Raw genomic sequence first — 25,419 nt, forward strand, 5'->3', positions numbered from 1 at the left:
CAGGGGAGGGCCCGCTCTCCCTAGTGCAGCGGAGGATCAGGAAGGCCGCAGCGCCTCTCTCCTCCCGCCTCGCCGCTCTTCAGTGCCCCTCTCTGAGTCAAGACCAGGTGAAGCGGGGAGCGGAGAAGGAACTCACCGTCCCCGCTCAGGGCCCCCTGGTCCCGCGCTATCCCGCAGGAGCTGTGGTCTCGCCCGGAAACGGTGGGCGGGGCCTGGCGCCGAGCTCCGGCGGCGGAGGCGCTGGCGGCCGAACAATAGTGAAGCGCGGTGTAGGGGGTGGGTGGCGGCATCTCGGGGTGGTGGTGAGTGGGGTCGGGGCTGTCGTGATGCTGGTGGTGGCGGCGGCACCGCGTCCACGTCGGTGGTGCGCGTAGGCGAGGGATGGGGTGTGGGTGGTAGTGAGGTCAGGGAGGGAGTTGGGAGGGAACGGGACGGGTTTGCCTCCGGGAAGGCAGACGGTGCGCGGGCGGACGGGGAGGTGACGGGGGGGAACTCGTTGCTGTCGGGCCCGTCGTGTGGCCTGGCCGCTGCCCGCACTGCGTTTTCCGCTCTCTGAGGAAGAAACTTTGCCGGGACGCCCCTTCCTGCGTTCCGCCTTCGGCCCGGCTTGGCGGGGGTGGGGGTGGGAAGGGGGTTAGAGTTGGCAGGAGAGAAGAGTCGTGGCTGTGGACGGCGTGGGGTGCTGCCTGCCGTCTCCCCAGGCACCGGGCGGCCGGTGCTTCGTCTGACTGGGGGTTGGAATAACGGCCCCTTCCCGTCTCTCCCTCCAAGGGCACTATGAACGAAGAGCAGTTTGTGAGCATCGACTTGGACGATGACAACGTCTGCAGCATCTGCAAGCTGGGGACCGAGAAGGAAACGCTCTCTTTTTGCCACGTTTGTTTTGAGCTGAACATCGAAGGTAACGTTTTAATAGGAGTCTCATTCTGTGAACTTCACTCGTAGACTGCTTAGCTTGGAGCCGAACGCAAACTGAGCTTTTATGTAGCCTTTGGATTAAAAACATGTATCTAGAAAGTTTTCCTGCTGGGCAGACTAGATTGTTTGGTTATTAAATAGCTTATTTCCACTAAAGGTGGGTGCCTTAGCTGGTCTAGCGTCTGCCGTTCTCGATGTACCCTCCTTTTGAGAGCTACTGAAAGGCCCTGGTGTTAATTTCATCTTTTGGTATTAGATCTCTGGTGTTAATTCAGATCAAGAGGAGTTCCTGTTCGGCCTTATGCAGGGATTTGGCTCAATAGTTTGATGGGGCTATGCATAAAACTTAAATAAATACAGCTTTTAAAGCAGAATAGGTTTGGGGGGGTGTTGTTTTGTTATTTTTCTGGAAGCAGATCAGTGTATTATGAAAAATAATGAGGATTGCTTATTTTTATGATGATAGATGTAATCTGATAACCCATGGTTCATTGTCAAAGCTTCTTAAAGTTTTCAAATTAGAGAGTAGGAATTTTGCACATCTTTTAAAAGCTTAATCTTCAAATAGCATTTTGGCCTCCAGGATGGTGTTTTTTAGACTGGCAGACCTCATCTTGCTAAAGAATTTACCCACCACCTTTTGAAGTGTAGAACGTGCATGAGCGGCAGATGGGTTATTTTTTTAAGTCAAACAAAGACTTCACGAATAAAATATAGATATGGTTACTTGATTTGGGGGCAACAAATGGATTTGTTCCATTCTATAAAGTCAGTTTGCCAGTTGTGTATGGGGCAACTGAATGTGCAGATCTAGCACTCTTATGTGAATAGTCCCATTTTTTACATGACAGACAGTATTGCTGGTGGATATGAGGGTATACTAAAGGTCTTCAGAGCCAGTCTTTCTGAGGAAAGAACATTGTATATATACATCTAGTTGCTTGTTGTGAGCCCTGGAAGCATTAAACTATAATGCAGGGGAATGTAAGGAATACGTGTTCCATATAGCTTATTGTGCATCCAACTTCCAGTGCATGCATTGGTAATAACATTTTGCTCTTACCTTGCAGAAACCTGAAAAATGCATTAGCTTTGATAAAAATTAAAACAAACCAACTAAACCAGCAGTGCCTTTAAGGTCTCTGTTGATACTAGAGGCAATATATTTTAATCTGAGTGATGCTTTCATACTTAGGTAGTGATTTCCATGCTTTATGCTCTTGTTTAGAGGAGACTTTCTTGTCTATTTGCACCTCTTGATAAAACTCAGAGTAACTGTCTAACCTGAGACAAACTATTAGTCACCCTGAGCTTTATAACTGGTTTATGGTTCTCAGTGTGGAGTGGGATAAAGACAGTTCTCACTCTAGGCTTTAAAAATGAAAAGTATTGCTGTGATAATAACTAAATATTTCAATTACATTTACATTTATTTTATTTAATTTTTTTAAGTGTTGAAATGGGTAAACCAGAATGTGTTAAAAATGTGCTGGGTGGTTTTCTACACTCATTTCAGATAAGCTGTGAATTTACTTGTTATGGCTATTATGTTAAAAAAAAATGACTGTTTCAGCTGGAACAGCTCTTTTTTTTTTTTGTGGTTTGGGTTTTTTTTCCCCCTTTTATGTCCTAGAACTCTCAGTAGCCTTGATAATAATAAAGACTTAAACTGTGCAGCAGGCTACTTTGCATAATCTTCTAAATTTTCAGTTAATTTAAAAAATACAAACAAAATAGTGATGAAAACTCACCTGAAAATACATGAACTATTAGATTCTTAATATTTTATTTTGCATATTAAAACAAAAGTATTGAAATATTTTATCCTAGCCTAAAAAAAGAGCTCAGTTTGTTACATCCTGTCCTCTGTGTGCCTCTTTAAAAAGAGACACTGTTACTGCTTTTACAGGGGGAGAAGGCTTAAGGGCAGAAGAGTGTGTTTGTTACAAAGGATCATTATACCACTTCTTTTGCTGAACCACTGAATGAAACAGCCTTTTACCGTAGCCACGGTCATGCTCTTCCTACTTTTGACATATCTACTTCATTCCTGTGTTTTCCTGTGATGTCTAAAATAATTATCTGGCAGCCCTGGGTAGAGAATGAAACAAGTAATTCACTAACTTAGGAGTATTACACTGGATACTGCTCCCTTGCTTAGATGCCTTGCAGCTTGCTACTTGTTGAACAGAATCCAACTGTGAGTTGCATGAACTCTGTGGATGTGCTGTCCCACACATATGTGTCATTTGCATTAATTTATTTAACATTTTAAAATCCAAGCATTTGAAACACAGACATGAGGAATGTGAGGTAGACTATTCTAAAAAGATACTCCCTGCCACAGCTAGGATAGTGCTTAAGGCTTGCTCATATGTAGTGTCAGTGTGCATGTGCAACTTCACCCTTAGTGAAGTAGGAAATAGCTGCTGTTCAAGCACAGGAAGGTTATTAGTCACAGCTCAGCATCTTGCAGGATGCTTAAGTACTCCCACTGTTTGCAGCACCCTGTTAATTTCCATGTGTTAACTGCTGTCTGTCTTCAGAGAGTGTGTAGACTTCTTCCATCTTCCATTCCTGATCATCCAGTCCTTACTAGGAGGTGGGTCCGGATGGAAGGGAGCATCGCAGATGTATGTCCAAGGGCAGGTGATGGGCTTGGCAATGCTAGACTTATGATTGGATCCCATGATTTTAAAGTGCTTTTCCAACCTAAATGATTCTATGATTCCATGAGTTTACGCTTGGAATTCTGGAAGTAGGTTTCTCTATTTCCTTTTTGAAAAGGTTGTTATGCTCTAATGTTTTATTAAAACTCATGAGACCAGTTCTACTTCCCTATGTGCCAACATCTGATTGCTTACAGCTATCTGTGGTAAATCCATGCACATGAAATTGATCTAGCCCAGGAATTAACCACTTGAACCTGGTCTGAAACAGACTTTCTCAGCTGCGCTTACTTAGTGGTTTGTTTAAATGCATTTTAGGATATCATACTATAGTATAGTTTATTATTGGTGAATCTTTCTGACATCTGTGAGTTCAACAGCTGTACAAGTTTGCTTGTGTGTACATAGTAGCACTGATTGCCTTGGTTAAGTATGACAAATAATTAGGAATGAGCAAGTCAGAAACCATCCCCACCTGATTTCTTCCTGGACCAGTGTTGAGATGTGTCTCAACCTTTACCTTCCTAGTGTTGCAATGATGTTTTAGTGTTTCATACGTGAGAGATGAAGCCCACTCTGTGCAATGGTTTTAAAATTTTAGGTGAGGTTTATAATAACCTGGTGGTGTGGGGCTGCTGGAGTTTGATGCTGGCTTTTGTCTGACCTGTGCAGAGTGGACATCAGAGATTGTTGTGTACGTGGTGGTGTTTTTTACAAGTGGGTGTCACGTTAATTTGTGGATTGAAGCAGGAAACCTCTTACATTCATGTGTAACTAGATTGTGTAAACCAGGAAATCACATGCCATGTGTGTTTGAGACAAATCTGAGACAAATCTCCTTTTAAGTTTCATTATAATATGGGAAAATTAACTGAACTCGAGTAGCAAGGATCAAATACTAACAACAGGTCTGCAGTTCCAGCTAGAGACTGGGGAGGAAGATATATGAACACATGAAAATACATGTGTGTGTAAGCATAAACCTGTGTGTATGGGTATGTATCAACAAAACTCACTGGCTGAATGCGGTGTCCCTACAAGCTGCCAGGCAGATCAGAACTTGTTTAAAGGTAGCATTTGCAGTCCGGGGGTATGACTCATCTCTGCAAACTCGAATGGACTTGTGGAACTAGCTGTGGTTTCCAGTAAACCTCTTGACTCCAAATTCAAGTCCAAACATAGTTGGAGAGGATATTCTTAATCTTCTAATCTTGCCATGCAAGTACCTGTAGTGGAGCTGTGTGGCTTGGTCTAAAAGTACATTCTTGAATTCTCTGTTTACATTTGGGAGGTTTGTACATGCAAACAAGTAAATTGAGTAGTCTGTTACCTGACATCATCCAGAACACAAGAAGACTGTGTCATGGCTTCTGCTCTCTCCAAGGTCAATTTAAGCAGTTTCTTCTGGTTTTTTTTACCAAATGTGTGAGTGGAACAGGAATTATGAAAATATTTTGTGTCAGCTGTATCTCTGTTTTGTCTTCTACAGTATGTCTTTGCTGTGTGCTAAAACACACAGTGTAATGGGAGATGATTTGTGTGCATGCTTGATATATGGAATGCACTGACTTCATGAACAAGATAATATCTAGTCTTTACCAGGTGTCTGGTTTTGGTGGCTTGTGAGTGGCATGGGCTGGCTTTATTTAATGTATTTTTGAACAGGTCTTGGAATCTGGTTTTCTGTTACAAGAACCACCCCTCTTGCAGCACTTTTAATAAGCAAACCAGTATGTGTGGCAATGGCTTAAAACAGATAGATGTTAACATCTAATATTGTGAAGTATTTCCCTGTCTGTTGCAAGTTTTAGTGTTGTGCTCTAGGTAAGCCAAACTTGACCTCATCTGATCTTCATGTTCCTAGTCAACACCAGCAGATGTTCAGGAGCTGATTTGAGCAGGCTAACTATCCTTGTTTACATTGTTACTCTGTGTGCAAGGTGGCCAGCTGAAGGGAGTAGCAGCTGGAACATTTCAGAATGTGTTACGAAAGCTGGGGCTCTTAAAGTATGCAGCCATGGACTGGCATCCTTCACAAAGGTTCTTGCTTGCTCACAGGGTTAGAGGAAGAAAACATAGGTGCTTATCACAAATCTTTCTAGAGTTAAATATTTAAGATGAGGCAGACTGCACCTTAGGAGTGTTGCTCCGCTGGCAATGGAAGAAGCCTCCACAAACAGCTAATGCTAGAAGTGTACCTTCTCTAAGTGTGCTTAGATAATTTCACCCATATTGCCAGTGCTATGCAAATCTGTATTATGAAGTGCACTCACTCTCCTTTGACTGTCTTTAATAACCACATGTACTTCATATGTTTATGGAAGCTCCATGTATGATTGATGCCAGTATCATACTGAGAAGCCAGCTTTTGCTTTTCCTTTCTCTGTGTTCAGGTATAAATCTTACCCCTAAGTACTTACAAAAATCTTTAAAGGGACTTTAATATGGCTTTAATTAACTAATTGCTCATATTGCAAGCTTATAATTGTCTATTCATGTGTCTAGGAGTGTTAATTTTAATTTATCTTAAATTCTGTGGGTTTTTTTCCCTTTTCTGCTGCTCAAACCAAGGTTATTCACCATTGAAAAAGCAATTAGTTTCCAGCATTGCATTAGAAATTGCAAGGAAGGGAACACAGGCTTCCTTTAATATAATTTCCTACTGAAGCTGAAGGACCAAATAAGAAGGCTTTTTAAAGAAAGGATAACAAATTAAAATAAAACCCACAAAACACACAAAAAACCCCCCAAACCAACAACCTCCTGTGGAAGACAGACAAGCAGGCTAATGATCACTGATTTTTATTTTATTAAATGTATCTTTTTAATGGAAAAAATTGTGAAAGGATGTGAAGTAGACTTGGAATTCAAGAGCATTCCTTTTGAATTGAGCTTGTTGATAATTATAATCTCAAACTAAGACAACCCTTCTAGCCATATGTAATCATGAGCAAACATTTCTGTTTAGTTCTCTATCATGAAAAAGAGTTATATGTAGTTCATTGGTGAATCAATTGGAAGGGCAGAAATAAAGCCTTTGTAGCCTTCTTCCCTTCAACAACAACAAAATAACTCCCTAGAATTTAGTATGAATAGAATTAACCAGGTTGAAAAAGACCTTTGAGATCATCAAGTTCAACCTATCATCCAACACTATCTAATCAATTAAACCATGACACCAGGCACCCCATCCAGTTTCTTCCTAAACACCTCCAGTGATGGTGACTCCACCACCTTCCTGAGCAGCCCATTCCAATGGCCAATCACTATTTCTGTGAGGAACTTCTTCCTAACATCCAGCCTAAACCTCCCCTGGCACAGCTTGAGACTGTGTGCTCTTGTTCTGGTACTGGCCGCCTGGGAGAAGAGACCAACATCTGGCTGTCTACAACCTCCCTTCAGGTAGTTGTAGAGAGTAATAAGGTCACCCCTGAGTCTCCTCTTCTCCAGGCTAAGCAACCCCAGCTCCCTCAGCCTCTCCTCGTAGGGCTTATGCTCCAAACCCCTCACCAACTTTGTTGCCCTTCTCTGGACACGCTCCAGCAAGTTAACCTCCTTCCTAAACTGAGGGGCCCAGAACTGGACACAGGACTCGAGGTGCGGCCTAACCAGTGCAGTGTACAGGGGCAGAATGACCTCCCTGCTCCTGCTGGCCACACTGTTCCTGATACAGGCCAGGATGCCACGGGCCTTCTTGGCTGCCTGGACACACTGCTGGCTCATGTTCAGCCTACTATCAATCAGTACCCCCAGGTCCCTCTCTGCCTGGCCGCTCTCCAGCCACTCTGACCCCTAATCTGTGGCACTGCATGGGGTTGTTGTGGCCAACGTGTAGAACCTAGTGCTTAGATGTGTTAAATCTCATGCCGTTGGACTGTGGCCATCTGTCCAGCCTGTCAAGGTCCCTCTGCAGAGCTCTCCTACCCTCTAACAGATCAACACCTGAAGGAAGCCAATTTACTTTCAAGAGCAAATGCTTTAAAACAGGGCAATATTTACTGAGATGTGATTACACACCTGGCTATATGGTAAATATTATCCTTTCTTTTTGCTACTTCAAGCTTACAAATAACTAGAAGTTACAAAAGCATGTACTCCTTTGTGAACTGCCTGATCCCTAGCCATTAATGTACAAAATTACTTTGTAGGGATGGGTTAGGATAACTTACATTGAGAACTGTACCAGAAGATTGTAGCCAGGTGGGGGTTGGTCTTTTCTCCCAGGCAGCCATCAACAGAACAAGAGGACACAGTCTCAAGCTTCACCAGGAGAGATTTAGGCTGGATATTAGGAAGAAGTTCTTCACAGAAAGAGAGGTTGGCCACTGGAATGTGCTGCCCAGGGAGGTCTTGGAGTCACCATCACTGGAGGTGTTTAGGAAGAGACTGGATAGAGCGCTTGGTGCCATGGTTTAGTTGATTAGATGGCATTGGATGATAGGTTGATCTTGAAGGTCTTTTACAACCTGGATTATTCTATTCTAGTATAATATAGAAGAGTTTCTGCCCTGCATAGCATAGAAATGGAAGGTATTTTTGAAAATGAAATTTAAGTCAACAACAAACAAAACCCCACCTAAATGCTAGTCTCTTAAATAAGCAGCCCTGTTTTTACTAGTTCAACATACAAAGATACTGCTCAGTAAAGGGATACCATTTCATGTTTCATCTAGCATGTGGGTTACCAGAATCAGAAGCAAGTAATGGATGGTAAACACATTCTTCTATGATTTGTCTTGAGGTTTGGCATCATCCTGTGATTCGTGTTCACTTGAGAAGCGATCTCTGGTCTGACTTTATTTCCTAATAGCATCTGCTGTCTTGTGTTGGTTATGATCTTCTAGTTATTACTGAACTTTTATGATTATTTGTTTTTTTTCTGCACATGACTTTATTGCTCTGATTGGTTTGGGGCTTTTTGCAGTCCTTTTTCCTTCTCTGGATTAAAAAAAAACAAGCACGAAGGTTAGGACATACTTGGACAGAGTCTGCAGTCCTATTCTTGGAAAGTAAGACAAGAAACAAATGTATGCATACCTCCAAGTGTGGGGGAAAAATAATGTTGATGCTTGTATGATTGATTTGAAGAAACAGACAGAAACCAAAAAGATTGATAAGGAGATTGGCAAACAGGAATGTTGAGACAGAACTCTGAAAATCTCCAGAACTTAGGATAACTTCATATAGAAATTATGGCATTGCTTGGTATGTACAGGAGTCTTACCTTGCTTTATTCATTTCTCTTTGTATAATATTGAATAATGTGTCTTTTAAAATGGAGTCATCTCTATATATCATTGATTTGATGCCAGTTCACCAGCTGGTAGAATTGTTTGTTGTTTGGTTTTGATTCTGTTTGTTTCTTTTTTTTGCATTTGTGATGAAAGGGAAGAAAAAAAATATGAAGCAATCTGAATGCAGTATTAAGTCTTACCCAAAAGAAACAGGGATCTGTTCTGCCTCATAAAGCTGATAGTATTGCCCACAGAAGGATCTGTGTCAAAGAAATGTGCTCTTACTTGTTGTAATACTGGTACGTCATTACTATTTTGTGCTAGCACAGCAGCTGCTGTGAATGCTCAGCTTTGGGATGCGATTCCAGAAGGTTAGTGACTGATCTTATTCATGGTCTCTGTCTGGAAAGGACTGATTGTCATCTTAAAACAAAAGAAAGATTGAGAGTTCTTTTGGGGCTTGCAGGGTTTTTTTGCACGTGTTTGTTATGGTAGAAATCCAAATCGGTTCGCTGAAAGCTGGAGCAAGTCTGTTAGCAATTCTGCATGAAACTGATTTGAGTTTGTACATTTTCTGTTCCTCACTGTAGGAATTGGTGTATTTAGATAAGCCTGGTTTGTTTGTACAATGGAGTAAGGGATGGGAAAATGCATTCTGGTTGGGGGTGTGGTATGTATGCATATTTACTGGAAGTGTTTTGTAATAACTTGGTCTCCGGTCTGAAACAGAATAGACTAGACCAGGTTGGAAGATAGTGACAGTGTGGCTAATATGTGGCATATAAGTAGGAAAACTTGGACTTCTGATTTATATTTATATTTTTTTGTCTTCTGTAATAGTTACTCATTTCAGGCATACATGGTATAGCTGACTTCTGATGAACCATAGAATCATAACATTTTGTTGAGCAGCATGCCTCTGGAGTGGGGAAGCAAACAATGTCCAGAACTCTCTTTAAAAGATACATTTGTCAGAAGGAAAACTTGAGTAATCTTGAGCTTCTAGCTTTAGAAATAAAAATCAGGTGGGGCTTCATACAGTCATGCAGCACTTGGGTTTTGTTTCTGTGTAAGTAAATACTTTCGTGGAAATAATGAAGCATAAACTCTCAAATGAATGTTTGTGGCTTACTTGGGGGGAGGTTGGATTAGTGTGTTTTGGGGTTGTTTGTTTAAAGTGAGACTGCAGTTTTCTGTAATTTGTTGTGCAGGTGTTTCTTTTGTGGTTGCCCCAGAAGTGGTATCACTTATGGGAGGGAATACATAGTCTGACCTGTTTCTTTAGATGGGCCGGGCAGAGGACCTAACTGCAAGAGGCCATGCCTCCAGAACTGCTCTGGAAATACTTCATTAAACTTGAAAGATTCATTTTTGTCCTGATTTTAATAGAAATAGTGCAGTGGTTCTTTCCCTAGTTTGGGGAAAGGAGTGGATGCAGGAGAGAATAAGGAAAAATAAAAACTGGGTAAGTATGCTTGGGTTTTGAGTTGAGAGAAGAGTGCTATCCTTAAAGCAAACCTGAGGTTAGTATCTGAATTAAAACCAGTCTGTGCCAAAGGTGCATTTGTCCTAGATTCACTAATTGCATTCTGCAGTTCTCTTCCCCTTTCACCAAGTCTTCAAGTGTTTGCTTTGGACGGGGTTACTCTATCCTGTGATCAGAAGACAGTGGCTTCATTCAGTTGTCTTATGGTCAAATTGTTAGATGGGTTCCTGGTTATTGTATAAAAAATAGGCTGAAAAACAGTTTTACACAATCAGTATTGTCTGTATGGAAAAGAAATCACTGTAAGCATCAGCAGTGTGGCATGATGAAGAATCACTTAAGTGAAGTAGAGGACATTGAACACATCAGTCTGGTTTTGCAGGGTTTGCAGCGTTGTGAGCGTGTGCCTTACAAATACAACTAATAGTGTTTGGTCTTCCTTGATGGCTTAAAGACACAAGTTTCCCTTGAGCTACTGAAAATTTAGCAAGTCCGCTTAATTCTTCAGAGAAGTTGTGAAAACAATTTTCATCTTTTCTTGTTTTCACTATAAATGGTAGTTTGGGGTTTTTTTTTAAGTCTCTGTAGAGATAAGAGAGGGGAAACTAGCCTTGCAAGTTGACTATGTAGAGCTGTTGTAGTGCGATGGTTTAACCCGCCGACATCAACAAAAACTCGGCCGAGCGCAGGTGGAGAAGCAAGTGAAGCTGTATTTTACAAGCACTAGTGGAATGCCATGAATATATACAAAATACACAGTGTTTGCAATATTATACAGGGATATACCAAAAAAGAAACACCACACAAATCCTCCTTGGCAGGAGGATTCCACCTCGCCTCCCCCCAGCCTCTCTCCCGTCCCTTTTTCCTCTGTTAATTAGAAGAAAAGAGAAGAAAGTGTTAGGGGAATTTCAGTTAGCTCAAAGCAGTTGTAAGGAAGTTAGTTTTGCTTATCTCGTTTGCTGATAAGCGGCCTCTCTCTGTCCAGGACAGCATGCATGCCAAGAGAAAGACAGAAGATGGAGAGAGACTGAGAGAAAGGAATCTGAGATATTTGCTATGGTACATCTCACATCTGACCAGTGAAATTCATTTAGAATTAATCTTTGTTTTCCTTTTTACACCCAACTGTTCAGCTAGTGAGTTTTGCAGCTATCTTTTCCTAAAGGCACAGCCTAAACTGTCACAGGAGCTTAAGAAAAGTAAATGAGTATTTGCTGAAGGAAGTTGACAGATATTTTGAGGTGTACAGTGAGGCTTTTGACTTTGTACCCATGAAGACAGTATCTGTCTTTATACTTTGCTCAGGATCTTCCTTCTTAGAAAGTACCTCTGTTTAGGGTCTGATTCTTTGTTCATTCTAATGCTTCTCTCATGAACAGGAAGAATGTCTTATTTTCACAACCATACCTTTCTCCCCTGCTGTGAAGAACAAAACTTGATTCCACTGCTATCCTCTCTGTCACTTTGCCCCATAAATTTTGTGTACACCCTTACAAACTCAACTAGAACAATAATGCTGTTGAGTTCCAATGCTGCCCAAAGAGTGGAAAATCAAAAACTGGCTACTCTCCATGTTTGAACTCCCCAACTTGAAACACCAGTTACCAACAAGTGATAACCAAAATTAAGTACTTGGATATGTTTTCACCAGTTTCGTGTCAAAACCTTTGCCTTTACAGTTTGGGATTTTGTAGAACTTAATCACTTTTAAAATCAGTAAGCACTTTTACATCTGTGCTAAAAGGCAGAATAGCTGCAGCTTGCTTCATGTCACCTGGTTACAAAAGATCAGATTACATTGTCATGTGTTGATTTAAGTGTTCTGGATTTAAGTATTGAGCACTTTCAAGCAGTGCTTCAGAGGTGTATTATTAGAATAGAATAGAATAAACCAGGTTGGAAGAGACCTTCAAGATCATCATGTCCAACCTATCATCCAACACCCTCTAAACAACTAAACCATGCAACCAAACACCCCATCAAATCTCCTCCTGAACACCTCCAGTGATGGTGACTCCACCACCTCCACAGGCAGCCCATTCCAATGGGCAATCACTCTCTCTGTGTAAAACTTCCTCCTAACCTCCAGCCTAAACCTCCCCTGGCACAGCCTGAGACTGTGTCCTCTTGTTCTGGTACTGGTTGTCTGGGAGAAGAGACCAACTTAAGACTATCTTAAGGTAGTTGTAGAGAGCAGTAAGGTCACCCCTGAGTGTCCTCTTCTCCAGGCTAAGCAACCCCAATTTATTTGCAGTGAGGAATTTGTTCAACAGAACTGTTTTTCATTATATGGGGAACCTCCCAGGTCGTGTAGTGGGTGATGAGATAAATGTCAAACTGTTCATATTTTGGACCTGGGTACTGAATCTGTTACATAGGTGAGTCTGAAGAAAAGTATCCACTGAAGTTGCAGAAAGTAATTTTCTGCTGGAGTACTATTAACTTTGTGAAATAGTAGTTTCTCAAACCATCTATGTTCAGTCACCAGCTGTGGCTCTTCACAGATTGTGTTCCTTTTTAACATGTCAATCACTAACAGTTACTTTGAAGTCTGAGTAATTTACCTGCTGTAGCTTAGCTATTTGAATGTCTTTGAAGGAGGAGGATGATTAAAGAGAATAAGCATCCATCTTAAATGAAGTCAATTTCAGGACAGTATAATGTTTGGCAAGTGTTGACAGTGTTATAACCAATATAAAATGATAAACTAAGGCTGAATTATGCTTGACCACGTGGATGACATGCCTGTACACTGTTGTATTTGTTGAGCAGATAGCTCATGTTATCCATAGAAGGTAGGAGCATGAATGACTACTCTAAAAATGCTCTTCAGTGTTGTTCTGTAGAACTTTTGGATGTATACTTGGAACTGCTGTGCTCCTACAGTTTATATCCTTGTGCAGTATGTTCAGAGTTAGCAGTTTGCTTCATCTGCATTGCCATCCAGGTAATCTGCCAGTCCTGCAGAAGGCTTTACTATGTGCTAAACACTTTGTGTGCTAAGGCTGAAGACTGAGTGGAATTTCAGAAGTTTTAGAGTAACAAATATCCTTGTTTACTGAAGTGACTACACTGTTCACAGGAAAGCATCAGTTAAGTTTGTGTCTTCTTGGCTTGTGAGTAAAGATTTTGGAAGCTTATTGAGTATACAGTAAGTAAACTTTTTTTCTGTTGTGTCTTTCCAGGAGTGCCAAAGTCAGATCTTCTACATACAAGATCTTTAAGGGGGCACAGAGACTGCTTTGAAAAATTCCACTTAATAGCAAATCAGGACTGCCCACGATCAAAGCTCTCTAAAAGTCCATATGCAGAAGTGAAAAATATTTTGAGCAAAAAAATTAACTGGATCATACAGTATGCACAAAACAAGGATATAGACTCTGACCCTGAAAGCTCAAAGACATCCCACCACCAGCTTTTTAACTTCAGACATCAGACTGATAGAAAATTACTCCCACAGTTTGACTCCCCAGTACCTAGATACTCTGCAAAATGGATAGATGGGAATTCTGGAGGCATCTCAAGCTGCTCACAAACTCTTTTGGAACAAAGAGAATCTGCTGATTTTGGACTTGGTGTTTTACAAGAAACAGGTGCTACCTTCTGTTGCAGCAGTGTTGTGTGGTCAAATCACAAGCAGGTCCAAAAAGCTGAAAAAGCTGAAGGTGGCTCACTTGGCAGTGTTCATAGAAGGCATCCTCAATACAACAGGGAAGAATGTAAGTACACATCTATTTCCACACAACCTAGGAAACAAGGGCATTCTTTGAAATACCTCTTCACCACTTAATGTCCCCACAAGGCATTAATTGACATCCTGAAATCCAGCCTTCAACTGTTTGGAGTTACTGTAAAACCTGTGATTGATGTAGTTTAGTTGTTATGGTTGGGGTTTTTTGGTTGGTTGGTTTTGTTTGGGTGTTGGGGGTATTTTTGTTTCTAGGTGGGGGGTTTTTTTTGGTTGATTTTTTTGTGTGTGTGTGTGTGTTTGTGTTTTGGTTTTGGTTTTCAGATTTCCCTGTAAATTATAGCCCAGTGTGATACAGGACATGCCTAATTTGCAATTAGAGTTGATTGCAGTCACTTCAGTATGTCAGTCCTGGCAGCTGCACAACCTGAGCTGTGGAGATCATGAAGATCCTGAAAATAACTGTTTTACTAAACTTGTGCAGTGCCTTCTTACAGAGAGATGGCCCTAAGCAGCAGGAGAAATTAGGGGTAAGATGTGAGAGCAAACTAGGAGAACAACATAAAAATCTAAGCATCCATAATAGCACCAGACATTTGTTGTGCATTTTACTAGAGCTTGTATTTTCTTCTGTGTGGGCATTAGAGAATGGGAAGGCCCTTATGCCATCGTATCTTCTTAAAGATTGTAGCAGTAGACCTGAGCAGTCTTTTGATGACTGTGGTGATACTGAAAGCAGCAGAAAGCCAAGTTTTTCCTGTTATTTAAGGAGGTCACTAGAAGAAGCCTTTACAAAAAATGTAGGGTATTATAGTGTCTCTGAAATCAGCCTGCATAAATGTGCTAGGGCTAAGTTCCTAGAGATCTCTGCAGAGAAAACTGGAGAGGGGGTTTTGAATTTCAAAAGACCTGAAAAAGAAGACCAAAAAAGTTGGTAAAATATTCACTGGAAGATTAGGTGATGAAAAACAAGGTAATACTGGAGTTCAGAATGTTGGAAGACAGAGTGAGAAAGGGATACTGTAATACTGGAATCAGTTTCTTCAGGCTTATGGGGTTATCTGACTGAATTAATGACCTGGAACTTGTGTCTCTGATCTCTGATTTTGGGACAAGGGAACTTACATCTGTCATAAGCACAGAAACAGATGATTTGGTTTTAATTCTATTATGACTGCATACTGCACCTTTTGAGCCAGTTTTGCTTTATACTAGAAGTAATTTTTTTGACTATTTAAAAGACATTGCTTTGGAGACTCTGCTTATATAAGGTTTATGTTTTAGAGGAAAACTGGGTCAGACTTCACCTGAATTACATACCTTCTTACTGAAGTACTTCCACTGTAATGACATAGCAGTCTACTAAAAAACCATTGTTCATGTAACTTTAAATAGCGTGGTCAGTATTGCATTATAATTTACCTCAAATAAGGATTGAATAACGTTTTGTCAGTTAAATTTGGTCTTTTACTTCTCCCTTTCCTTGTGGTAACAGAATTGTGACATGAAAACAATTCTGTCCTGATAGACACACATACAACACATGTCAACCTTCCTGTGTGCTACAGTTGGTGAAATGATGCTGAAAATAATGAAGAAATGGAAAGTAACATCCTACCACTGGGGATAAAAGGGGGAAAAAGTGTTGATACTTCTAGAAAGCTGTCAGTTCCTATACTAAATCCAATCAGAGTTTTCATGGACCTCAAAGGATGGTAAAAATCTTCATTTGGATTAGTAGCCAGAGGCAGGAGGGAACACTGCTGTGCCTGGCTGTTGGAGGAGAAAGGTGAATCTGTTTCACTCTTAGCCTACTTGTTACTCGAGACATAAAGCCACCTGTCTCAGCTGTTGTCAGCTCCATTGCTTTGGCAATGCTGACAGAAAGTCAGTATCTCGCAACTGCAAAATGTGAGAAAGTTTGAAAGAGAAAGCTAAGGATAATGAAATAGTTTTGTGGGGAGGTAAGAAAATATCCTTTTCAGAACTTACACTTGAAATTTACAATATGGGAACTTCTTGCACTGAGGAGTCCTTGAACAAAAGCTACACGACTGCAGAACAGATTTTTCTCAAGTATGCAGGGAGCAGTTTGCTAAGGTGCATCACTGTTTAAACGCAGTGTTTTACAATTGCAAGGTCTTAAAGCTCATTTCAGTGACCTGTGCCCTCTTCTGATGATCAGGATTGTCACTTTTCACCGTGCTGCCAAGGGCAATTTGGCAACATGCATGGCACCAAACTGTGCCCACCACTGCAGGGCTTGAGAAACTTCTAAGAGAAGGCAGCCAGTGCTTTCCTACCTGCTGCTGTTGATCAAGGGTATTGCAGAATGCCAGGTTGGAAGGGACCCCAAGGGTCATCTGGACCAACCTTTCACAATTCCCTCCTCTCGAGGTTTGCTGTGGGTTTTCTATGAGGATGTTCCATGTACACATAACCTGCAAATCAGAAGGGCTTTTCAGTGGTGCAGAGGATCTGTTGGCTCTCACTGGGTCACAGCATAAGAAAGTGGGAAATAAACCTATTTTTATGTGGTGGTCTTTGTATGAAACTAAGGTTTTTTTCTTCATCATTTGTCATTGAGGTACTCAAAGGAAACTGGTATATGTTACATGCATAAAGCACAACGTATGTATTGGTGGATGCAAATGATGACCATTTGAGAAAACAGGAGTCTGTTTGTGTGACTGTGGTAGTAATAACAACAACACTTCTTGTTGTTCCAGTGGCTGTGATGTCTCTTGCAGATCTAAAACAGCTTAATGAAAAACTGCTCAAGCAAATCCAGGGTGAGAATTTTTCACTACTCTTTGGATGAGGTTGCTTTGTAGCAAAGAAAATGTCATTTATGAAAAACCCAAAACTGTGATGGCTTTCCTATCAGTTGAGTTTTGAACTGAAATCTCTATATGTCATGTTTCCATACAAACCAAAGAGCACCTAGGTGCTTTTTATTATGTAATTATCTTGGGTATTGCATACTGACACTTGAAAACACTCTTTTCTTTAAGTTTTTGACTGCAATTTTAGCAGTTTTTACATTGGCATAGTCGTATTAGGAAGGAGTCCAACTGCTAACCCATTACTGCCAGGTCACCACTTAAACATGGCCCTAGGTACCACATCTACATGTTACTTGAATACCTCCGGTGATGGGGATTTGAGCACTCCCCTGGGCAGCCTAGTCCAATGTTTCATAACCTTTTCAATGAGGAAATGTTTCCATATATCCAACTTAAATCTTCTCTGGTGCAACTTGAGATCATTTCCTCTTGTCCTAGCAACCTGTTACTTGGGAGAAGAGAATAGAATAGAATTAAGCAGGCACCAAGTGCCTCATCCAGTCTCTTCCTAAACACCTCCAGTGATGGTGACTCCACCACCTCCCTAGGCAGTCCACTCCAATAACCCTCAGCTGCTCCTTACAAGATTTATTTTCTAGACCTTTCACCAGTTTCACTGATTAGCTTTGGACATGCTTCAAGACCTCAATGCCTGTTTTGTGGTGTGGGGCCCAAAACTGAGGTCAATATTCAAGGTGTAGCCTCACCAGTGCTGAGCACAGGAGGACAGTTCCTTCTGTAACCTAGTCTGTTTCTCAGACAATCAGAATAAACTTTACTCTTGAATTATGAAGTGATCCACCTTGGCTTAGGTCACCTAAAACAAACCAAACCAACTAACTCACCAGCTGTTCAGTTCACAATGCTTATACCAAGCTGCTAGAGCCCGTTTCAGTGGCTGTACCTTTTTCATGGTAACATTTGGCACTGCTTCTAAACTTTCTGGATGTACAGGATCTGAATATGCTCACCTACTGATGTCCTTGCAGATGTGTTTGAAGAGCTGACACAGCAAGTCCAAGAAAAGGATTCTTTGGCTTCTGAGCTGAACGTCCGGCACATTGCTATTGAGCAGCTGCTGAAGAACTACTCCAAGCTGCCGTGTCTACAGATGGGACGAGCAGGGATGAAATCAAATGTCCCTATATAAAGGGAGAAGATGTCTGTCCTCCTGTAGAGCTAACTTTCCCTAACAGCTTTGATAACCATTAAGTATGCACAGATATTTAGAAGCTTTTGAGGAAACTTGGGCAGCTCTCTCTTTGCATTCATACTCCTTGAGAAGTCTCTCTTCACTTTGGGTTTTGTTAAAAAAAAAAAAGGCAAATATTTTAGGTATTAAAAGCAATTGTGATAAGGTTTATTCATATTTAGGGATGGATTTCTTTTCCCATAACTATGCATGAGCCTTGAAATGAATTCTGTGTTTTGTTGATAATAAAGTTGTTGTTAACAAAGGAAGACCTGAAGCCTGTTAAACCTGCCTCCCTCGTTCAGAGGAAGAAGGGAGTTTTGCTCAGGTCTGATCCTGTTACATCCAATAGAGCTTTAAGGAGAAAACCAGTATTAATGAAACTCCTGGTTTGGTATTTATTATGAGCAATATTTTATTAATGAAGTTTTATACTAAATAAATATCACTATTTTTAGGTACTTTTCCAGATCTCTTTATAAAATGTCTGAGTTAATGCTGTGTAATGTCTCTGCCTCCTGTATGACTGTTTTATCCTTTTTCAGGTCTGTATCTTTCACGATACAATTATTTTTAAGTCTTGTTTCCCAAAGAGAGGAATATCACATGTTAAAGAAATAAAACTGTGATGGTGCATCACTTATTTTTAATCAGCTTTATAACTGAAGTTTTGTTCAGTAGAGAGGTTTAAAAAAACAAAAAAGGAACAAAAAGCACATTTCCTTTTAAATTAAAAAAAGTAGAATCCATACTTTGGTTTTAATGCATAAAAGTTGAAGTTGTTTTATATGTGTGAAATTTTCAGTGCTGAGAAATCTTTGACAAAACTAAATAAATTTGTAATACTGCATTACCTTTCTATGATTTACTTTTTTTCCCCATAAAGTTGGATCAGACTCTGATAAAGTGCTTTAATTTTGAAATGCAAGTATGAATAGAATAGAATTACCCAGGTTGGAAGAGACCTTCGAGATCATTGAGTCCAACCTATCATCCAACACCATCTGATCAACTAAACCATGGCACCAAATGCCTCATCCAGTCTCTCCCTAAACACCTCCAGTGATGGTGAACTCCCATCACCTCCCTGGGCAGCCCATTCCAGTGGCCAAGCTCTCTTTCTGTGAAGAACTTTTTCCTAACATCCAGCCTAAACCTCCCCTGGTGCAGCTTGAGACTGTGTCCTCTTGTTCTGGTGCTGGTTGCCCGGGAGAAGGGACCAACACCCAGCTGGCTACACCTCCCTTCAGGTAGTTGTAGAGAGCAATAAGGTCTCCCCTGAGCCTCCTCTTCTCCAGGCTAAGCAACCCCAGCTCCCTCAGCCTCTCCTCATAGGGCTTGTGCCTCAAACCCCTCACCAACTTTGTTGCCCTTCTCTGGACACATTCCAGCAACTCAACATCTTTCCTAAACTGAGGGGCCCAGAACTGGACACAGGACTCAAGGTGTGGCCTAACCAATGGCACTTGGTGCCATGGTCTAGTCATGAGGTCTGTGGTGACAGGTTGGACTCAATGATCTTTGAGATCTCTTCCAACCTTTGTGATACTGTGTACAGGGGCAAAATGACCTCACTTCAGGCAGGGCTATTCTTTCAGCACCCCCAAAATGAGGAGTGCGTGCTCCGATTTCCATGCCAATAGGCCAGAAAGTGGTTAGGGAGCTTGAAGCTTCTTACTGCTCTTTAATTAAGCAAACCCCAGGAAGGGGATTTTTTTGTTGGTTGGTTAGTTGTTTTGCTTTGATTAGAAGTATTTCTGCACTCTAACACTTTCCAGATAATGCAACCGTCGTGTTGAAATGCTGATTTAGCAGGTAGCAAACGCGTAATCGACGGCAGGGGCAGTTAAATTTGGTTTGTAATTAGAAGACTTAGACTGACACAAATTTAAATACTGAGATTTAGTTTTGAGGGAAGCACTCTGTTAATTTCCCTTTAGCAGCAGGGTTTTTTTTATGGGATATAAAATTACTGATATATAATTGAAATGTTTGGGTTTAAGAAAGGGGGGGTGTGGGGGGGGTGTTGTGGGATATAAAATTAATGATATGTAACTGAAAGAGTGAAACTAGGTCTCTTGATCCAGAGAGGGAAAGAACAGAATAGAGTAGACCAGACCAGGTTGGAGGAGACCTTCAAGATCATCAAGTCCAATACTATCCAATCAACTAAACCACAGCACCAAGCACCCTATCAAATCTCTCCCTAAACACCTCCACCACCTCCCCGGGCAGCCCATTCCAATGGGCAATCACTCTCTCTATGAAGAATTTATTCCTAACACCCAGCCTAAACCTCCCCTGGCACAGCTTGAGGCTGTATCCTCTTGTTCTGGTGCTGGTTGCCTGGGAGAAGAGACCAGAGACTCTGTTCGTGTGAATATTCCCGTGTTATGAAATTAGAGGCACAGAAGAGGCCAAAATATCAACAGTGAGGCAATTTATTTAACAGTATAAAGTGGGTGGATCAGAAGGAGAGAAAGAAAATAGAAGAAGGAGAGAGAAGAGGAAAGGAATTATATTACCACACCCCTCACCCCCCAAGACATTTTAGGTCTGTGGAGGAAGGCTGCTGCAGCTTTGGTGTGGAGGAGAGGTCATCCTTGTTGGCTGTGCTGTCCTCCGGCAGAACAGGGGAGGGAGATACCCCAAAGTCCACGGCCTTTGAGCAGCCTCTTCAGCTCCATGAGTTGCAGCAGATGGAACTTAGGACATGGAGAGAGGGTTCTGCCTGGTCTGTTTCTTCCAGGCTACATGGTGATGCATTTTCTTCATTTTCCTTCAGAGCAGCATTGCCTCAGTCTTCTCCCATGTTTTCCTTTTCCCAAACCAGTAGTTGCTCAGATCTTTTATACAGTTTTTAGATGTGACTCCAGGTGGTGAATAGCAGTGGCCTCTGCCCATTATTTCCAGGGCAGCTGCAGTCTGGTGAGCAATTTTTATCCTTTGCACCTCCCAGAGAGTCGTTATCCAGTGGTGCCTGTCCAATACACATCAGCTATTGTCTGGGCAAGCAGCAAAGGTGATTTTATCTTTGTTGAGTCACATCAAGAGAGACAAGAGTTAGTCTCTCACACCAGGAATAGCATTGAAGCTCTTAGTCTGTTGGGTCCCATGTTAAGAAAAATGTTCACACAATAGCTGTGGTTCTAAAACATCTCAAAATCATAATGCTGCTGGCTAAAGAAAAGGTTAAAAATCATAAAGTCTGACAATTTTTTAAGCCTCTTTTTATTGTGGTGTGTGAAGCAGCCCTCTGTTCATTTCTGCTTTGCAATGTTTAAATGTGTTAGCATCTCTTGGCTTATAAGTTTAAAAAAAAACAAACAAAAAAGTCTTTCTTAAGGATGTTAAGATGGTGTGTTGGAATGAAGGGTAGTAGGAATGCCAGTGGCCATAGCTCTTGAGCTAGATTGAATTCCGTGGTAGGATAGTAAAACCAAAATGCTACTAAATTATCATTGTTGTTTGGTAGGGTAATAATAGCACAAGTCAAGGGTGAGTCCCATGGCGAAATGAAAGGCAAAACTATTGGGCTTTTCATTTCATTTGTGTTCTGTACAGTGCTACAGAGTCTTGAAACCTGCAGGAAAGGTCTTGCAGTCACTTGTTTATCTACCATCTGCTTGAGTGCTTGTTTAAAGGACTGTTCTCCTCCTGAGAACAAATTACTTTGTCCGTTGAAGGTGTAGTTCTGTAGTTAATGTTTTTCCATTAGCTTTCCCTGTTCACTCCCATGCAGTTTGGCTGTCAGCCTTCCCAGGGTTCTGGGGACAGCTGTCTGGAGCCCACTCAGATTTCAGAAATGACACTGCCATGAGAAATTACAGGCTGAAGTAGGGATATTGACAGAATGATTAATTGGTAGCTCAAGGATTCAGGAGTAAATCACAAACAGGGAAAAGAGGAAATTGGGGGAAAAAACAAAGGGTGTTGAGGCCACAGCTGGAAGTTAGTCAGATCATCAGTGTCAACAGCATCAAGAGATTTGGTGCATGAGCACAGTTCAGCATACCTCAAGGTCTGCGGCCCGCTCCTTGTGCCCATCTCATTAATCCCCACAACCCCTCCTTAACTCATGGTTTGCCTGCTCAGCAGAGGCTCTTCAAGCATCTTACCAGAGTACTGGTACACTGCTACTCAGATGAGTAGTTAAGTAAGCCCTGCTTATCTTGTGTGTGGGTGTGAGAATCAATAAATGCATGCTTTGTACTTGCAAATACAGTGACTCAAGCAGTAAAAGATGTCTGCATTTGTATGGTAAATACAGTCTCTAGGTAAATGCCAGTATATTGTTGAAGCATATAATTATAGACTGGTTTGGCTTGGAAGAGACCTTTAAAGGTCAACTAGTCCACCACCCCTGCAGTGAACAGGGATGTCTTCAACTAGTTTAGGTTACTCAGAGCCCTAACCCTGAATGTTTCCAGGGACAGGGCATCTACCACCTCTCTGAGAAAAGTCATCCAGTGATTGACCACCCTCATTGTAGAAAATCACAGAACACAGTCTCACATAGATCATCCAGTCCAACCATTAACCTAACACTGAAAAGACCCTGACTAAACTGAATCCCTAATCCCTATGTCTACACACTCTTAAATGCCCCCACAGATGGGGGCTCCACCATTGGCCCAGGCAAGACATTCTAATACCTGATAACCCTTTAGGTAAAGAAATTTTTCCTTGGCATAACTTGAGGCTGTTTCCTCTTGTCCTGTCACTTGTTACTTGCTTGAACAGACCAACTCCTAGTTCTCTACAGCCTCCTTCCAGGTAGTTGCAGAGAGCGATAAGGTCTCCCCTCAGTGTCCTTTTCTGAAGGCTAAACAACCCCAGTTCTCGCAGCCACGCCTCATAAGACATTCTCTAGACCCTCCACACACTTCATTGCCCTTTTTTTTGGACATGCTCCAATCCCTTGATGTCCTTCTTGCAGTGAGGGGCCCAAAACTGAGCACAGTATTCAAGGTGTAGCCTCACCAGTGTTGAGTACAGAGGCATGATCATTGCTTCCTTACTCCTGCTGGCCACACTATTGCTGATCCAGCCCATGATGTTGTCAATCTTCTTGGCCACCTGGGCATACTGCTGGTTCATGTTCAGCCAGCTATCAACCAACATCCCCAGCTCTCTCTCTGCTGTGCAGCTTTCCAGCCACTCCTCCCCAAGCCTAAAGTGCTGCCAGGGGTTGTTGCTGCCAAAGTGCATCACCCAACATTAGGCATTGTTGAAACTCATACAACTGGTCTTGGCCCACCTAGTCTACCTAGCTCCCTCTGCAGAACTTCCCTATCCTTAAGTGAATCAACACTGCCACTCAGCTTGGTGTTGTCGCAAACTTACTAAGGGTGCTTTCAATCTCCTTGTCAAGATGATTGATAAAGTTGGTAAACAGGATTGGCCCTAGTACTAAGCCCTGGCAAGCACCACTTGTGACTGGATTTGACTGGATTTAACTCCATTCACCACCATTTTTTGGGCCCAGACATCCAGAGAGTTTTTTACCCAGCAAAGTGTTTGTCCATCCAAGCCCCGAGAAGCCAGTTTCTCCAGGAGAATGCTGTGGAAAATGTTTTTCAAAGACTTCACTGATGTCTGGAGAGACAACATCCACAGCTTTTCCTTCATCACTGTGTGGGTGAACATGGAGAAGGAGATCAGGTTAGTCAAACAAGCCATGGGACATTGAAGTGCTGGAGAGGGTCCATGAAGATGATCAGAGGACTGGAGCACCTCCCCTATTGGGTCAGGCTAGGAGAGTTTTGGCTGGAGAAAAGAAGGCTCCAGGGAGACCTTAAGGCAGTCTTCCAGTATCTGAAGGGGGCCTAAAAGAAAGCCAGGAAGGGACTTTTCACAAGGGCTTGCAGTAATAAGGTGAGAGGGAATGGCTTTAAGCTTGAGGAGGGTAGATCTAAATGGGATATTAGAAAGAAATTCTTTACAGTGAGGGTGGTGAGACACTAGAATAGGCTGCCCAGGGAGGTTGTGAATGTCCCCTTCCTGGAGGTGTTCAAGGCCAGGCTGGATGAAGCCTTGAGTGACCTGATCTAGTGAACAGTGTTCCTGCCCATGACAGGGGGGTTGGAACTAGATGACCTTTAAGGTCTCTTCCAACCTAACCCAATCTATGAATCTATGCAGACTGAGCTTGATCATCTGGTTGGCCTGCATGTGCTGTGTGATGGTATTCAGGATGATCTGCTCCATCAGCTTCCCTGGCAGTGAGATCATTCTGACAGGCCTGTAGTCCCCTGGCTCCTCCTCCTGGTTCTTCTTGTAGATGGGTGTCACATTGGCTAATTTCCAGTCTGCTAGGACCTCCCTGGTCAGACACATTGATGTCTAAATCTGTCTTCTTGTACTTTAAAACCATTATCACTTGTCCTGTTGTGACAGGACTAGGGATTTAGGCTTTATCTCCACCCACATGGAAAAATCAGTAATGGGTAATAGTCCGAGGGCTATACCAGGCTAGGAAGTGTTCTATAGAGATGTCTTTAACCTGAGCCCCACAGAGGCAGCAGACTTCCCTGTGAGGAGGGTCTGTCCAACATATTGGACTCTCTGCTCCTCTCAGAAGCATGTCACCTGCAACTATAACTCATCTTTTCTTCCTTGTGGAGGTGATCATGATAAAGGGCATCAGTCTTTCTGACCTTGGTGACACCTCTGGTGTAGATGGCCTGTCATCCATGTTACCCATTGACTGGCCTTCTGCATCCAGAGCCTCATACCTGTTGTACAGGGAAACCTGAGTGGGCAAGATGGGCAAGGATGGGGTTTGCCTGCCACCTGGAGCATGAACTTGCCTTCACTCACTTCTTTCATTCAATTTCCTGTTTTCAGCCTAGCAGGGGGAGGGAGGATACAGGGTCCTCTTGATCTTGGATATTTTCTGGTGGGTGCTCCTCTTCCTGTCACAAGAAGAGCAGAGGTTGGCTCCACCAGACTATCCCTTGATCAGCCTCCTTGATGCTCCTTAGCCTTTTACTTCCTCTCACAGCTCTGCCACCAGGCTGAGCAAATCATCCTCTGGGTCACAGCACCTAACAGTCGTTCTCACTGCTGCCACCTATTACCACTCTGGCATTCCCTGCAGCCTGAGACCTGCGTGGCTGCATGTTTTCCTGGGAGCTCCCTCTGGGTTGCCACATCCATTCTGGTGAGCGTGGGCAACAGCAAGACCTTTCTGCTGGGTGGAGACCACAGCTAAGCTTCTTCTGAGAGGGTGATTACCAACAACTGAACTCACCTCTTGAGTTAGTGGGGTGGCTACACCCTTCCTGCGTGCCTTTCCACGCCATCCGCTGCACCACACTCTGCCTGATGTGCCACGTGCTGTTTGCCTGCTCTAGTCCCAGCGCTCCTGGCCACTGGTGC

General features: G+C 42.3%; 1 protein-coding gene across 1 annotated transcript; it reads left to right on the top strand.

Annotated features, from left to right (window-relative positions):
* Window positions 1–212: 212 nt before the first annotated feature.
* C12H21orf91 (chromosome 12 C21orf91 homolog) lies at window positions 213–18,716 on the top strand. The gene is made up of 5 exons (XM_054165796.1): window positions 213–302; window positions 772–901; window positions 13,496–14,029; window positions 16,728–16,790; window positions 17,834–18,716. The coding sequence occupies exons 2-5, from the start codon at window positions 778–780 to the stop codon at window positions 17,992–17,994; spliced, it is 882 nt and encodes a 293-aa protein (XP_054021771.1). The 5' UTR covers window positions 213–302; window positions 772–777; the 3' UTR covers window positions 17,995–18,716.
* Window positions 18,717–25,419: the final 6,703 nt, after the last annotated feature.

Source organism: Dryobates pubescens, chromosome 12, assembly GCF_014839835.1.
Source record: "Dryobates pubescens isolate bDryPub1 chromosome 12, bDryPub1.pri, whole genome shotgun sequence".
In the NCBI taxonomy this organism is placed as follows: Eukaryota; Metazoa; Chordata; class Aves; order Piciformes; family Picidae; genus Dryobates; species Dryobates pubescens.